This window comes from Lissotriton helveticus, chromosome 10 (genome assembly GCF_964261635.1).
Source record: "Lissotriton helveticus chromosome 10, aLisHel1.1, whole genome shotgun sequence".
Lineage (NCBI taxonomy): Eukaryota > Metazoa > Chordata > Amphibia > Caudata > Salamandridae > Lissotriton > Lissotriton helveticus.
In genome coordinates this window covers 414,843,765-414,857,937 of record NC_136071.1, presented here as the reverse complement: position 1 = coordinate 414,857,937, position 14,173 = coordinate 414,843,765, and the positions used below count along the sequence as shown (strand labels likewise).

At 46.9% G+C, this 14,173-nt stretch overlaps 1 protein-coding gene across 2 annotated transcripts in view; it reads left to right on the top strand.

Moving 5' to 3' along the window:
• The window catches only part of RGS11 (regulator of G protein signaling 11), a 2,073,835-nt gene that overhangs the window by 1,042,966 nt on the left and 1,016,696 nt on the right, over nucleotides 1-14,173 (top strand). For both annotated transcript variants that reach the window (XM_078664273.1, XM_078664274.1), the window contains exon 10: nucleotides 13,249-13,278. In XM_078664273.1, the coding sequence (XP_078520399.1) occupies nucleotides 13,249-13,278 (30 nt within the window). The remainder of the gene's footprint in view (nucleotides 1-13,248; nucleotides 13,279-14,173) is intronic.

The following is a 14,173-nucleotide window of genomic DNA, read 5'->3' as shown; positions in this document are numbered from 1 at the left end:
GGTATAATTAAATAAATAAATAATACCTATTCCTTAGTCCATCGGCTTTCCCCCCTGCCGTGCCTTGTCCTGCTCCATGGCTGCTGCTGGATAGTTGTCAATTATGAGGTGTACCAAGTTTTAAAACTTACACCTGACATTTTTTGACAGTGTTTCTGAGCACCAACAAGTTTAAAGACCTCTGCCTACAGGGAATGGACTTTGTAGTGGAACACAGACCTGGGACTGCCCAGGCCAATGCAGATGGACTTTTCAGGTTCTTCCACTTAGAAAATGAAGACTCTGTAGGGAAAGGTTAGTTTCATCCTCTTTTATTAGGGGGGAGGGTTGTGTGAGAAAGTGCCCTCTTTCAGCATGGTTGCCCCCACTATTTGCTGAATTGCTGATGTGCTTAGACTAGGTGTGCTCTGGGCTCTAACCAGGTACCCAGGGCCTATTTCTTTGCTGAAAACTGCATTGCTGCCTAAACCCAATTGGCTAAACCCAATTGGCATCTCTGACAACAGGTCAGCCCCTGGTTAATGGTACCACAGGAACCCAGGGCACTGTGACCAGAGAAGGCCTCTAAGGGCTGCAGCACTTATTGTGCCACTCTAAGAGGTCTTGTACAATTACACTCACACACTGCCTTTGCAGGCTGCATGTTCTGGTGCAGAATAAAGTAAAAAGTAGACATGGCACACATCTCTGTGTACATGCCTACTACCCACTGCCCTGGTATAGATCAGACACCCCTCTAACTGGGTGCACTATACCAGTGGTGAGTTTACAGGTACATGAGCCCTGTACCCCTACAGTGTCTAAGTCCATTCTTAGACATTGTAAGTGCAGTGCTGCCATTAAGAGTATATGGTGATGGGAGTTTGTCATTACGAACTCAACAGCATCATAATGGCAACTCTGAAAACTGAAAAGTTTGGTATCAAACGTCTCAGCACATTAAACCCACACTGATGCCAGTGTGAAATTTAATGAAAAATGCACACAGAGAACATCTTAGAGATGCCCCCCTAAACTAATCTACCACTAGTTTCCAGCCTGAGTGGCTGCTTTCAGCTGCCACAGCCAGACATTTTTCTAGACCCCTGGGTCGAGAGCCTGCTGCTCTTGGGGGCCTGAAACAATGCACATCCTGGGACGAGGTACCAAGCCTCCTTCCTCAGGTTGGGCATGGTGCACAAAGGGGAAGCTTCAAAAGCTGGCCGTCTTTGGGGGCTTCCCCAGGTCGCTTGCTGCTTTCAGCAGCTGATCCCCACTGGTTCTGATCCCCACTTTGGGTGGGAGAACCGGCAGGAAAAACAAATGAGGAAAAGAGGTGTGCCCACCTCTGCCAACTCTACCCCTCAGGTGGGGGAGGAGAGGTGAAGCATAACTTTCAGTCCCTGCCATCTTGCAGATGGGGGACACAGCCAACTAGGGAAAGGCTTTTGATCTGTAACACCCCTAAATCTAGTATTTAGGGGCAACCTTGTAGCTTGTTTCCTCATACCAGAAAAAAGTACAAGAAAAGATGAAGAAGGAATGAACAGCTGTGCCGAAGCGAACAAGAGGAAGTCACCCACTGACTTGGCCCTAGCCCTACCGGCTTGTCTCCAGCTCGAACCTGCTCCTGGGAATTCCCAGAATGTCCTGCAGGCAGCAACCTCGAAAACCCCGGAGAACCTGCCTGCTTTCAACCACAAAGACGGTGTCTCCGTGTACACCGGATTAGTTCATCCCCAACCTCTGGCTCCAGCCAGTCACTGTGAATCTCACCCACTCCGCACCCACCGTCCATGGCCCAAGCTCAAGTGGGCAAACACCACGAGGAGGTCTCCCCGGTGATCCTAGCCCAAGATCCAGCAACCCCTGACCTTCAAACCTCCAGCCGACGCCTGCAGCCTAAATCCAAAAGGTCCCCCCGACCGCGACTAGGAGCTGGTAAGAAGATCCGCCCCTAAAAGGTACCCTAGCACCCGACGCCCCATGGCCTTTGATGGCCCCACTGGTGGTGCCTAACAAACCCCAAACTTCCCAACTTACCTCTCGAAGTGGTGATCGCTACCAGATCTATTCAGAGAGTCCTTCACCCAGAAACGGCGCTAGAGGGCGCATGTGAGCAGAGACAGAGACAGTGAGCAGCAGGAGAGTAGCAGCGTGCAGCGTGCGGCGTGTGGCAAGCAGGAACGCCGCTACCACCACTGCTGCCGACAGAGCCAAGAACCGGAGCCCGGAGCCAGTGACTGGACCCGCCGCCACCACAGCCGCCGCCACAGCCTACCGCAGCCCGGCGGTAAAGGAGAAAGTGGAGATAGCGGAATGCGGAATGCAGGAACGCAGTAATCGGTAAGCGGAGACCATCACCATCACCCGCCCCTACCTCCACTGCACTGCACCGCACTGCCGCAACCGCCGGCGCCAATCGCCCGTCGCGGCCATTATCACCACTATCACCCAAGTAAGCCAAGCCAAGCGGTACAACCCAGTGAATCCGGTGAACGGCGAGCGGCCCCCTAACTGCGGCTGCCGGCTGCGGCTGCCGGCACCACAGAAGCGGGAAGCGGGAAGCAAGCGCCTGCCAAGCAAAAATACGGCAGCTACCGCATTGCTCCACTCTCCCGCCCCCCACTGCCGCAGGTTACTCACCGGTGTCAAGCGAGAGACTGACGAGACGAGAGAATCTCATCTGCAGCCAGCGGACGCCGTAGAAGCGGCAGGCAAACAGCAGCCAAACAGCAAGCGACAGCGAAAGCGAGAGCGGGCAAGCAACCGGATGCTATAGAAGCGGCAAGCAAGCGGTGGGCAGCAGTTCAGCCGCTCACCAACTTAAAGCGGCCAAGGCGAAAATTGGAAAAATCGGCGTGAGGCTCCCTCTTGAAAGCCGGTGGACCCCACAGAAAAGTGGGAAGCAAGAGGCAGGCAAGCGCGCCGCCAAGAAAAGCAACGTAGCCCCCTCACTGCCTGTACCCTCCCGCCCCCTTCCCCGGGCTGAGCTGCCGTGCGGACTTTGCCCAGGTTCTTGCCTGGTGACCTGGGACCTGGGCGCAGGGGGATAACCGGGAGCAGGGGGATAGCCGGGAGCATTAGGGGGGAGTGCGGCTGAGGGTCAGGACTGCGGCTGAGGCAGCAGGACTGCCCCCAGAGGCCAGGCACAGGACGGACTCGACGGACTCGGCTGGTGCCGCCCCCACAACTCCCCCTAACCCCCCCACAGGGCCAGGGGACCAGCGCCCCCGCATTAACTGGGCCAGGAGCGCGGCAGGAGTGTAGCATCCAGCAGCACCAATCAGCAGGCCAGAGCCAGAGTCCCAAACATCAAACACCAAAATTACAACTTGCAACTTGCACTCGCCCACCAGTACAAGCACTGTATCTGTAGCAGCATCAGGGGGGCCAGAGTTCTTTATCCAGCAGGAGATTCTAGGAAACTCCCACAGACTCCATCCACCACGTGGGTTTCATCAACCAAGTTGCAGTAGCCTAGGAGCCGGCAAGTCACTTAAGTCACTTAAGTCAACCCTAAAATGAGGACCAGAAACTCTACTCTAATCCAATCCCAGGAGAAGCCCCGGCCACACAGCTCTGCCAAGAGACGGAAGGCGAAGCTATTTTACCCTCTAGTATTAGAGCTAGGGGGATCTTACCAAGGCCCAGGGCCCTGGGACGAGGAACACGCAGGAGCAGCGGGAGCAGCGGGAGCGACTGGAGCAACTCCAACTTTTCCGGGACACCACATCGATCTTAACGTGGAACTGCCGGCTCCCTCCCTCCCAGCCCACCCCCCGACTGACACCATGGGGAAGCCTTCTATCTCCCCGAACCCAAATGCTCACAAGCCCAGGCTTAGCACTAAAGAACGCTCAAACTGTTCCGCTGGGAACAGAGACATAAGAAGTTTTTTGAACCCCAAAACATCCTCTACCTCCGCCTGCCCCAGGACTTCGGACAGTTTATTTACTATTAAAGTAAAGGAGGAAGAGTCGAACTCAACACTTGCAAGCCCTCGGGCCAACAGGATTCCCCTCTCACCAACAATACTTACCATCCAGAGCAGTATGTCCCCCAAACCTTCGACACTGGATATGGTGGCACTTGGGCCCACCCAACCAAACATCATGGCCCAGACTTTTCCCCCTCCAGCGGCCCGCCAGCGGAGCAGTCCTCCTTCAGCCAATGCGAACATGTATGACACATCAGACAGTACCCACGTTGACAAGAAAGGAGGCACAACTCCCCCCATCATACCGATGCACACAGATTTGTTCTATGACTCTCCCGTCACTAAGGAAGGTGCAATCCGACAATCATTCGACAGGACCCCAAACCACCTATTGAACTTATCAAGACCGGGCCTTACGGATAATGATAAAACGGCCTTATCCCCGCCCTCTGATAGCGCCTTTGCAAACACCAACCATTTATCACTAATCAGTGAAGCCCTTGTCTCAATGACAGGAGCAGCGATAATGCACGCGGACAAGCTTGATGTGCAGATTAACATACTACAAATAGTGGCAAACCTGATCTCTGGGATAGACTCAAAACTGGACAACTTGAACGCCCTGATACGCAGAGCGCAGGACAGCACACAATTCAAGCCAGAGTCATGTAGCTGCAGCCCGATCCTGCACAGCTTAGAAAAACTTCCAAATATTATGACCACATTAATAGAGGACCTCAAGGGTGAGGCAAATAAAAAAAACTGTTTGAAGAGCATGCCTTCAATTACACAGGGTCGCGCCCAGGCACACTCTACGGATAACAGCCCAGTAATTCCCTGCCCAAGCAGCTCGGAAAAGCCAGCCCCCCTGGCCTTGTCTACCGCTGGTGGAACAAGAATCACCCTGACCAAGGCCGAAAGTCAGGTCCACCAACAAACCCTTAAGCCGTCCAGTCCAGAGTCACAAAACCTGTCAAGGAAAAACAAGAAAAAACTAAGAAAACTCAACAAGGAGAAGAAAAATAATGCATATGCCACCAGCGTTATCCACAATTGGTCACTCAAGCAATGACTGGTCCTGGCTGTCATCTGCACTAAATTCCAGTTCCTAATACAGTTTGCCTTGCAAACTTAGCCCGAACACCTCAACACACTGTTAGCGAGCGAGAAAAAACTCTAAAGAAAAAAGAGAAAATTACGGAGAGTTTAAAAATGTTAACGTGGAACGTCTCAGGCCTCAAAAAGCTGCTACTAAGCCCAGCTGCGGTGAAATTCCTGGAGGAAGCAGACATTATATGCATACAGGAAACCTGGCTGACCCAACCACTGTCGCTAAGAGGATATGCAGAATACAGTAAAGCAGCAAAAAAGACCAACATATTCGGAAGACCTTCAGGGGGGAATTGTGTCTACATAAAACATGCCTTGAACATAGAATTCATGGAATTACATAATCAACCAGACAACCTACAGGCGGGCATTCTGAAATTCCCCCACTCCATCAACGGAATTGCCCCAATTCTACTAATCAACATCTACCATAACTCGCAGGAGAATACATCTAACTCGCTCACACTCGCAAATCATTTAGAAACTTTACTGCTAGGCCACCCATCATCAGACTGCATTATCCTCGGTGACTTTAACATCCACAACATAGGGATTTCTACTGAGCAAAACCAACATCGTGGGGGGACTAAAGCACTGAATGAACTCTTAAAATCTTACAAACTGGCGACGGCCCACACATTGCTCTTAAAGAACACCCCGGGAGCCTTGATCGGTCACACGTACAACAATCAAACGACGATCGATTATATTATCTTAAGCGACAAACTGCAAGACAAAATGACAAACTTCATGGTTCACCAACGCAATGACAGTGACCACGCAGCCCTAACAGTCACCATGAACTTATTAGTGAAATCACGATATAAGCCCACTTGCATCGGAGCATCAGACGGCCAAGAATTAATAAAGCTGCCCAGAAGAATTAAATGGGGACAGGTAGCCACAGCAATTTTTAACAAATGGGCAAACACGTGGGCAGGCTGGCCCCCGCGCAAACACAACCAGGAGGCAATAGCTATATGGGATGGAATCACCTCGACCCTAGCGGCAGAACTCCGGGGAGGCGGGGACAAACCAAGGGCAATCCACTGGCACCCTCCGATGGTCTACGGATTCAACGCAGAAATTAAAATTAGTGCAAAGGACTTAAACAAAAAACGAAAAGCCTACAGTAAAAAACGCACAACCAAAAACAAAATTCAACTGCAAGAGGTCGCAAAGAACCACTCCAAAAAAGTGTGGGCTGTAAAGCGTAATCACTGCGAGGCACAGTGGCTAAAAATTTTCGATCTTGAGCCCTGGGAAATCACAAGAGTTCTGGAGTTATATTAGTCATCTTGGTCGAGGCACAAACCATAGAGAAAACTCCCTTGAGGCATCAGTCTGGGTCTGTCATGTAAAAGCACTCTACAAGGAAGAAGGATTAACTACCCAGCCACACAACATGACCCCACAAAAAGAGAACCCGTCCTTAACTACTAATATAACACCCTCTCCCGGAAAAGCTCTAGTGTCCAAAATATTTTAAAAAATCAGAGCAAACGGCGCACCGGGCCCCAACGGTCTACCAGGCCACTTGTTCAAATCAAATATCGAATTCTGGTCCGAAAACTTGACCTACTTATTCTCTGACTGCTGGCTGTGCCTGACTCATGGCGAGGCTCGCTCCTGCACCCAATTCATAAGAAAGGGACCAAATCAGACCCAACAAACTACCGCATGATCGCCCTGCTGGACATCGAGGGTAAAGCATACGCAAGTGTCATCTTGAAAGACCTTACAGACTGGGCAAGCGAAGAAAATCTCCTGCCATTCTGTCAAACCGGCTTCAGACCAGGGTCCTTGACTGTAGACAACATCACAGCACTATCTTACCTAGTCAATCGAGCACGGCTGCGCAAAAGTCTCCCATTATTCGCCTGTTTCATCGACTACTCAGCTGCGTTCGATGGAGTAGACCGCACCATCTTATGGAGAAAGCTGGTCCATTGGAACATCGATCCCTCCCTGCTAAGAGCAATACAATCTCTGTATCAAAACACCTGGGTAAGAATCAAACTTTCAAACGACTCTGCAACCGACAAGATAGACACGAACCGTGGCCTAAAACAAGGGTGCGTGTTGGCGCCCCTGCTGTTCAATTTATATACAGCAGACATGGAGACAGCCCTGTTGGGGGCTGCCCTAGCAACGCCAAAGATCGGGGCATCCAAAATACATTTCATGCAGTACGCGGATGATCTCGTAATTTTGGATCATACAAAAATAGGACTCCAAAAGGCACTCACCGCCCTGGCAATATATAACAACAAAGACAGGCTGGTAGCAAACCCGACTAAGTCAAAAGTAGTCATCTTTGGGCACTACCCCAAAAAAAAAGAGCAAAATGGATCCTCGGCCATTTGACTTTGGACAGCATCCAGAAATATATATACTTAGGGGTCTCCTTCCATGAATCGGGGTTGTGCGGTACCCACTTAAAGAAAATACAGGGTAAAGGCAAGTCCATCACCTTTGCCCTATGTAAACTACAAGCTCTCATACACAGTCCATCAGCAACGGCCATCCAAAGAGTCCTCAAGGCCAAGTTAATGCCGGCCCTTAATTAGGCACAACAGGCGTACCCAGGTAAACTGAATAAGGAGCTGGAAAAAATTCATTGTGGGGCATACAAGAGACTGTACCATCTACCGAAATGTACAAGAAACACTCTAATCCGCCTGGAATTCTCCCTCAACCAACAAACTCTGGAAGAGATGGCAGCCCTAAGTAAATATTACTACCTCACAACAGCGGCACGCGATAACACACTGAAGCCCGTCCTGAAACACATCTTCATTGAACCAGGGAACCCCTGGTCAGCTACCATCGAAGCAGCCATGATGCAACTGAATCTGGCGATCGAGTTGTGGAACCCAGACCTTGTCAACTACACGACCATCAAACACGCGATAAAAAAGCAAGTGTGCGCATGCTCTCGGGACATGGATCTAGAGTCCCTCACGAAAAGAGCCTTCCATGAGTCCCTATGCTTGCCACATACCGCGTACAATCCTCGAGACCATCTCACGCAGGCCGTGGGCCTCCCAGCGCTCCACAAGATTCTTGCCTACAGACTGCACCCCCTGCCGCTCAAAGAACTATTTCATCCAGGAAATGCAGGCACAGGAGCTCAGGAATGCAGACTCTGCAATTATAAACGAGAGTCATTGGCCCACTTACTATTCTGCTGTCCTGCCCTACGTGCACCCCGCACCCTCTACCTTAGGCCCATCCTTAGGGACGCCGGGACACGCACAGCTAAGGAAGCAATCCATCATCTATACACCTTGAGCATAGTAAAACAGATGGCCTCATTCGGAAAATTCATACAACAGACTCGGTCCGAGCTGATAGCTGCCAAGGCCACGCAGGAATAGAGACTTCGTCGTGGGACACTGGGTGGCCCTCCCAGGTCCCCGACCGCGTGTGCCCTTATGAACTTTGGGAACTTCTCACAAACGCTTGCCAACAGAAATTTTGTGGTTTTAACTTTTGTAATTTTATACTTTGGTCTTAATGTAATGGTTTTAAGTAACCACACAATAAAGTTATTCATTCATTCATTCATTCATTCATTGGTGATCGCTACCGGAACAACTTCATCCCCAAGCCTGTAGTGCCTTTGTAAACCAAATGTTCCCCTTTGCAAACAACAGGGAGCCCGACGTCGAAACAACACCCAGCCGCCCTAGTGCCGCTGAGGGTGCACCTTTGGTGCTACTTTGTTTCCCCATTTGTCCTGAGCTAAAGTCCAGGAGCTGTGCTCCCACAACCAAGTGGCCTGCTCGTCAGCAGCCACCAACCCTCTTGGATAACATTGGGCCTCAGCACCCAATGCAGAGAACCCGGGAAGGGGCCAAGGCTAACAGGAAAAGCGACTGGACTATATGAACTGCTACGTGCAATAGAGAGTAACAGATCGTAAGTGTAAAATAGACACCCCGTGAGAAGCGTAGCATATGTTGTATTAAACATCAATTGCAACTCTCCATTATCAAAGGTAGCCAGAGGAAACACAATAGGGCGGACTACACACTGAATATTCTGTTCGCCGCCGGGCCGGCAATGATACACAATGTACACCTCACCTATCAAATGGCAAGACGGATACTAGGCTTGCCAAGCACCGCTTGTATAGGTCTTATAAGTTCAGGAAGCACTAGGAGAAAAAGTGTTGATACCGTGCAGGAGGAAATTACTAAAAAAAACGCTCAAGGGAAACCTTCGAACCGGCCTTCCGTTTTGAAAAGCACTAATGTTGGCAGAGAATGCAGGCTAAATCAGGGAGATAGCATCCTCCCAAGTGCGAAAAGCAACACCAAAGCCATGGGTGCCAAAATTCTTACCTGTAGTATCAGTAATGGCTTATTGGCATACTGGACAGCATAACCTTCGTGGGCCAAGCAACCCGTTTTTAAAGAGTACGTGTTAGGAGCGAAAAACAAGTGTCAACCATACGTGAAGAAACCTGTTTGTACAATTTGGCAGGTTTTTCTCTCAACTTCGGGAATCCATTTGTGAATGCAGCAAAATAGTAAAACATCCAAGGCACATGCACATAATCCCCACTAAGCACTTCCCGTAAATGATATGCCTCTAACCCAGCTCTCTCTCCCCCCACCCCCCGGAGGGGGCAGCTCTCTTTTGCATTTTTCTTCTTTGACTACCTTTTTCCTCATTTGTACAACATACTCTATGCTCTCATTCCTACCCAGGTAAACTGAATAAGGAGCTGGAAAAATTTCTAAAATGTGTTTTTTTAATCCAGGTACTCTATGTTCCTCTATTTCCTGGTCACTGTAAGCAAGTCTGTGATTCCCTTGCAACATCTTTACTCTGGTCAGATCCACATCATATTTCGGAGCCAGTTCCATCAGCTTCTCGTGCCCCTACCTTGCTCTTCTGGTAACTTCTTTCCCCAGAAACAGTCATTTACTAGGTTCATATGCTGCTATCTGATCTATAGCTATATTTCCACTAATTATCGCATCCAACACGGCTCTCATCTTCACCACATCACCAATTTCACTTCCACAGCAGATTTTATGATAGCCTGACTCAATTGCGTATTCTCATACTCCTTTGTATCACTAAAATCCCTAAGCCATGACTCTAATCCTGAGGCTTCAAACATATACTGATTGTTGGGTGTTCCTTGTGTCTACTGAGGTGTGCTACTTTGTACCCTGGTAAGCATTCTCCACGCTGTTAGGTCCAAATCAGCTCTTCTTGCAGGTAGGGCTCTTGTAGTGTGAGACCTATTCTGAACTATGGAAGTATCTTCTGTCGCTACATATGAAGTACTTGAGTTCACAGGAGTCAGTGGAACAAAATCCCCATCAACATTCGCTGATCTGCCTTGTAATGTCCCCTCAGTACCCATGTGCTGTTGCTGATTTTCATTCCCAGTTGAGTTCGAGTAATATACGGAAACGACCAGCCCAATCTTGACTGGTACTGTTAGAGCTTCTGTCAGTCTTGAAGCAGCATTAGAGATACAATATATGAGCCCCCTGTTGTTCATTTTTCTACCGCTTCTATCCTTTCTATAAACCTTGCTCCTGTCAATATCACTCCCACAACCCCCGGATCCGGGGCTACTGGAGCTACAGCACTCTGTGTTAACAGTATCATTGGGATTTCTCCTACTTCCATCCTGCAGTGGGCTATAAGGGGGTGGATGATCAGCCAACACTCCATTTAACCAGCTGTCATCAGTGTCACAGACATCATTTCCATCTGTCTCTTTTTTTTTTGCCCCTGTAGTTCACATCCTTATCTCTCTCTTGAATGCAGGATAAAATCTCTCTCCCTCTATCATGACTACTCTCCACCTCTTTAACGTAGTGTCTCATTGTGCCTCTTGGTAAGCTTGCATTGTTTTCTTCATCTTTAACTGATAGCGATCTCTCTGCTTAGCATGAAACGCACAAATCCATGCATCAAGTGCCTCAAACTGTGTAGGCCTAGGTAAAGGTCTCATTTCAAATATCACTCTCCTCAACTGATTAAGTACCTCCAACTTGAAAGTGCCATAGTGTCGAAATGACAATGTACCATCTTAGTGATCTTGTGCCAATTCTGAAGCCAAATGATAGTATGAAGTCCTAAGTTTGTCATCATATAAGCTGCCGGTGTATCTTTGCCCATTCTAGTAGTTATACCCTCATCCCTTTGAAAGATGTCTCAAAGAACTTTAAAACATCACCTAACTTTGCTTATTTATGAAATGTCAACGATCCAAATGTAATTTAAAGGTCAAATAGTGCGACAATGCAGTCTCCAACACCCTAGCTGTAATATACGATTGTCAACCAATCCCAGCGAGGTGTTACACCAACCAGCCTATTCCAGCGCAGCACAATCTGACATCACCCTCACTCCTAGCAACGGTTCCCTCTCCTTCACAATTTCTCTGTGAGTATTCACTCACACAATCATCATAAAATGTGTAATTGTCTGCCTTTCTAAAAGAAAATAGAAACACACTTATACAAGAACACACACTTACAGTGAAACCTCAAACCAGTTCAGTTTACCCGCTGCTCAAAAAGGTCCACTACACGATTCACAATTGTCCCATTCACACAAAGTTCCCAGTCTTAGTTGGAGTTGTCAATGACGTCTCATAGCAAACCCTTTAAATCTTCAGCACACAATCACTATCTTGGTGTCTCTACACCTTCAAAATATCACTGGATGTTAAGGCGCTTCCGGGTTCGATAACCTTATCTCAACTCCTTGGGCCACATCGGACATGACAACCACATTAACTCGATTCTCATGAGAACTCCACAAGACATCACACAATCAAATCATCACTACAATCTAACACACTCCATACTTACCCTATGAATACTCACTCCTCCTCTCGACCTGTGTTCTCCATCGCCAAACTCCATCCTCTCCAGTTCTCGATCACTGGGGCTCTACCTGGGGACTTATGGGTCAGGGCTCCAGACTATTCTAGATTGGATTCAAGATGTTCCCATTACTTCATTTGCAAACCATCTGTCTCCGCTATCAACTGTAAGGGCCTGAGCCCATTCGTTCAGTTCTCCTCCGATGCTGATCCTTCGATGGTTCATTTTAGTAGCATGAAAGTGTAAAGGGAAGGAAGATTTAGTCAATTATAGTCAAGTTTATTATAAATGCAAAAATAGTTGGACATATTCGAATCTCAGCATGAGAGAATACAAATATAGAGGAAATAGAAGAAATACAAACCTTCAGAAGAGATTCACTCGATGCAACAATAAAAGTACGAGATGTTTTATTACTACTATGCAGGTAATCGGAAAGCAAGAGTCAAGGTTTCCCTGCACCAGCAGTTTGTTGAAGAAAAGCATTTCAATTCTATCTATCCTCACTCTAACTCTAGAGGTGGCATCCCTAATTTAGCATTTAAGCAAAGGTTCAAAAGAGAAAAGGTGGCAGTGTGGTAAGAGTCTTTCTAAGAAGTCACTCATCTAGAAGATGGGTCAAGCAGCATAAAGCTACAAGCAAGAAAGAAGCTGTAACTCCTTCTTTTTTCAGCTATCTAACAGATCGTTTGTTCACCTGCAAGGCAAAACATGGAAACAAATGATATTCTACAAGACTTGCATTGGAATCTAAGCATTAATTTCAGAAATCAGAACATTTAAAATGTCCTGTGAATTCAGGCCGCAACTTAGGCTCAAGTAATGAATGCATCCTGTTATTTGTGTTTAGCATTTCCATTAATAATTACCATGTTCAATATAAACATTCACTAAACTATTTTAGTGTGTCTATTCCAAATACATCATTGGCCTACTGAACATTCAAAATATATTTAATGTGTCAATGCGTTACACATCAGTAATGAGATCTATATATGTGTATAACACACGTTTTACGTAGCCACTACAATTCTACAAATCATGTGTTAGCTCCACATTAAATTGTGATAATTTCACAAGCACATGTCATTGGGTTCATATTTCGTCTAACAGCTAACATCACCAGTAACAATGAATATTATATGAGTGCATACTACAAGAGGCTACATTGCACTCCTAACAGGTGCCCCAAGTAGGACACAAATTTCCACTTTATCACCAGGAAAATGGAGGGGTGAACGCGAGGCATTAAAGCAGGTTTAAAGAGTTTTGTTTTTGAACAGCATGTATGGTACAATTTCAAAAATCTATGTTTTATTCTGGAATGTAAACTTGTATTTTTCTTTGTTGCAGATCAGGAACATTGACTACTTTAAAATAGAGGTAAGTGTCTGTAAAATGTCTTCAGCTGCTACCTCTTTCATGACAGAGTACAGAATGTACTGTAGACTTGTATTCATTTCTATCTTGTATGTGCTCCATCTTGTCCTGCTAAGTTTGTGAATCTCAATGAGGAACAAAGTTGATGCAAATGACTTGAGGCCTTCATATGGAAATTGTGAACCTTGATAACCCATTGGTTTTAGCTTGAAACACAAAGATGCAAGGCTTGCTCAACTCCACAGCACACGTTGTTGTCACAGCTTGCTAGCTCAGAAAAAGCATACTATTTTTATAGAAGGCACCTAGTATTTGCTAATATGTTTCTCAATCTCGTAAAGACCCAACTGTCACAAAAGAAAAGACACATGGGTCCTCGTAATATATTGCTTCTCATACATTTTTATATTCACTGAAAAAAACATAGGTTGCAGGCCTGATATAGTTAGGAATTAGCATTTAAAAAACCTTAGAAATTCACTGAAAAAACTGTAGGTTTTAGGGGTGTTATAGTTAGCTGGACATTTCACTCGTACAAAACTATTGAAATTCCTCCGATATAGTTAGTTGTATTAACTATATCTTGCGCGCCCGCAATCCACTGCTGATGATGTCACATATTACATCATTCATGACATGGTCAGTGACATCACTGATGACATCTCAAATGTCATCACTGATGACATCTCAAATGTCATCACTGATGACATCACTGATGACATCATCCATTGAATGTGGTTTGCTTCGTTATTTAAATATATATATATCACAATTTGCACTGAAGAATGAGTGGATATATAAATATAAATATCTAGATGGAGGATTTAGTAGCAGTGTGATTGGCTGTTTACTTGACTAATTTAAAGTGTCTCTCTAAATATATTGGATAATGACTAAA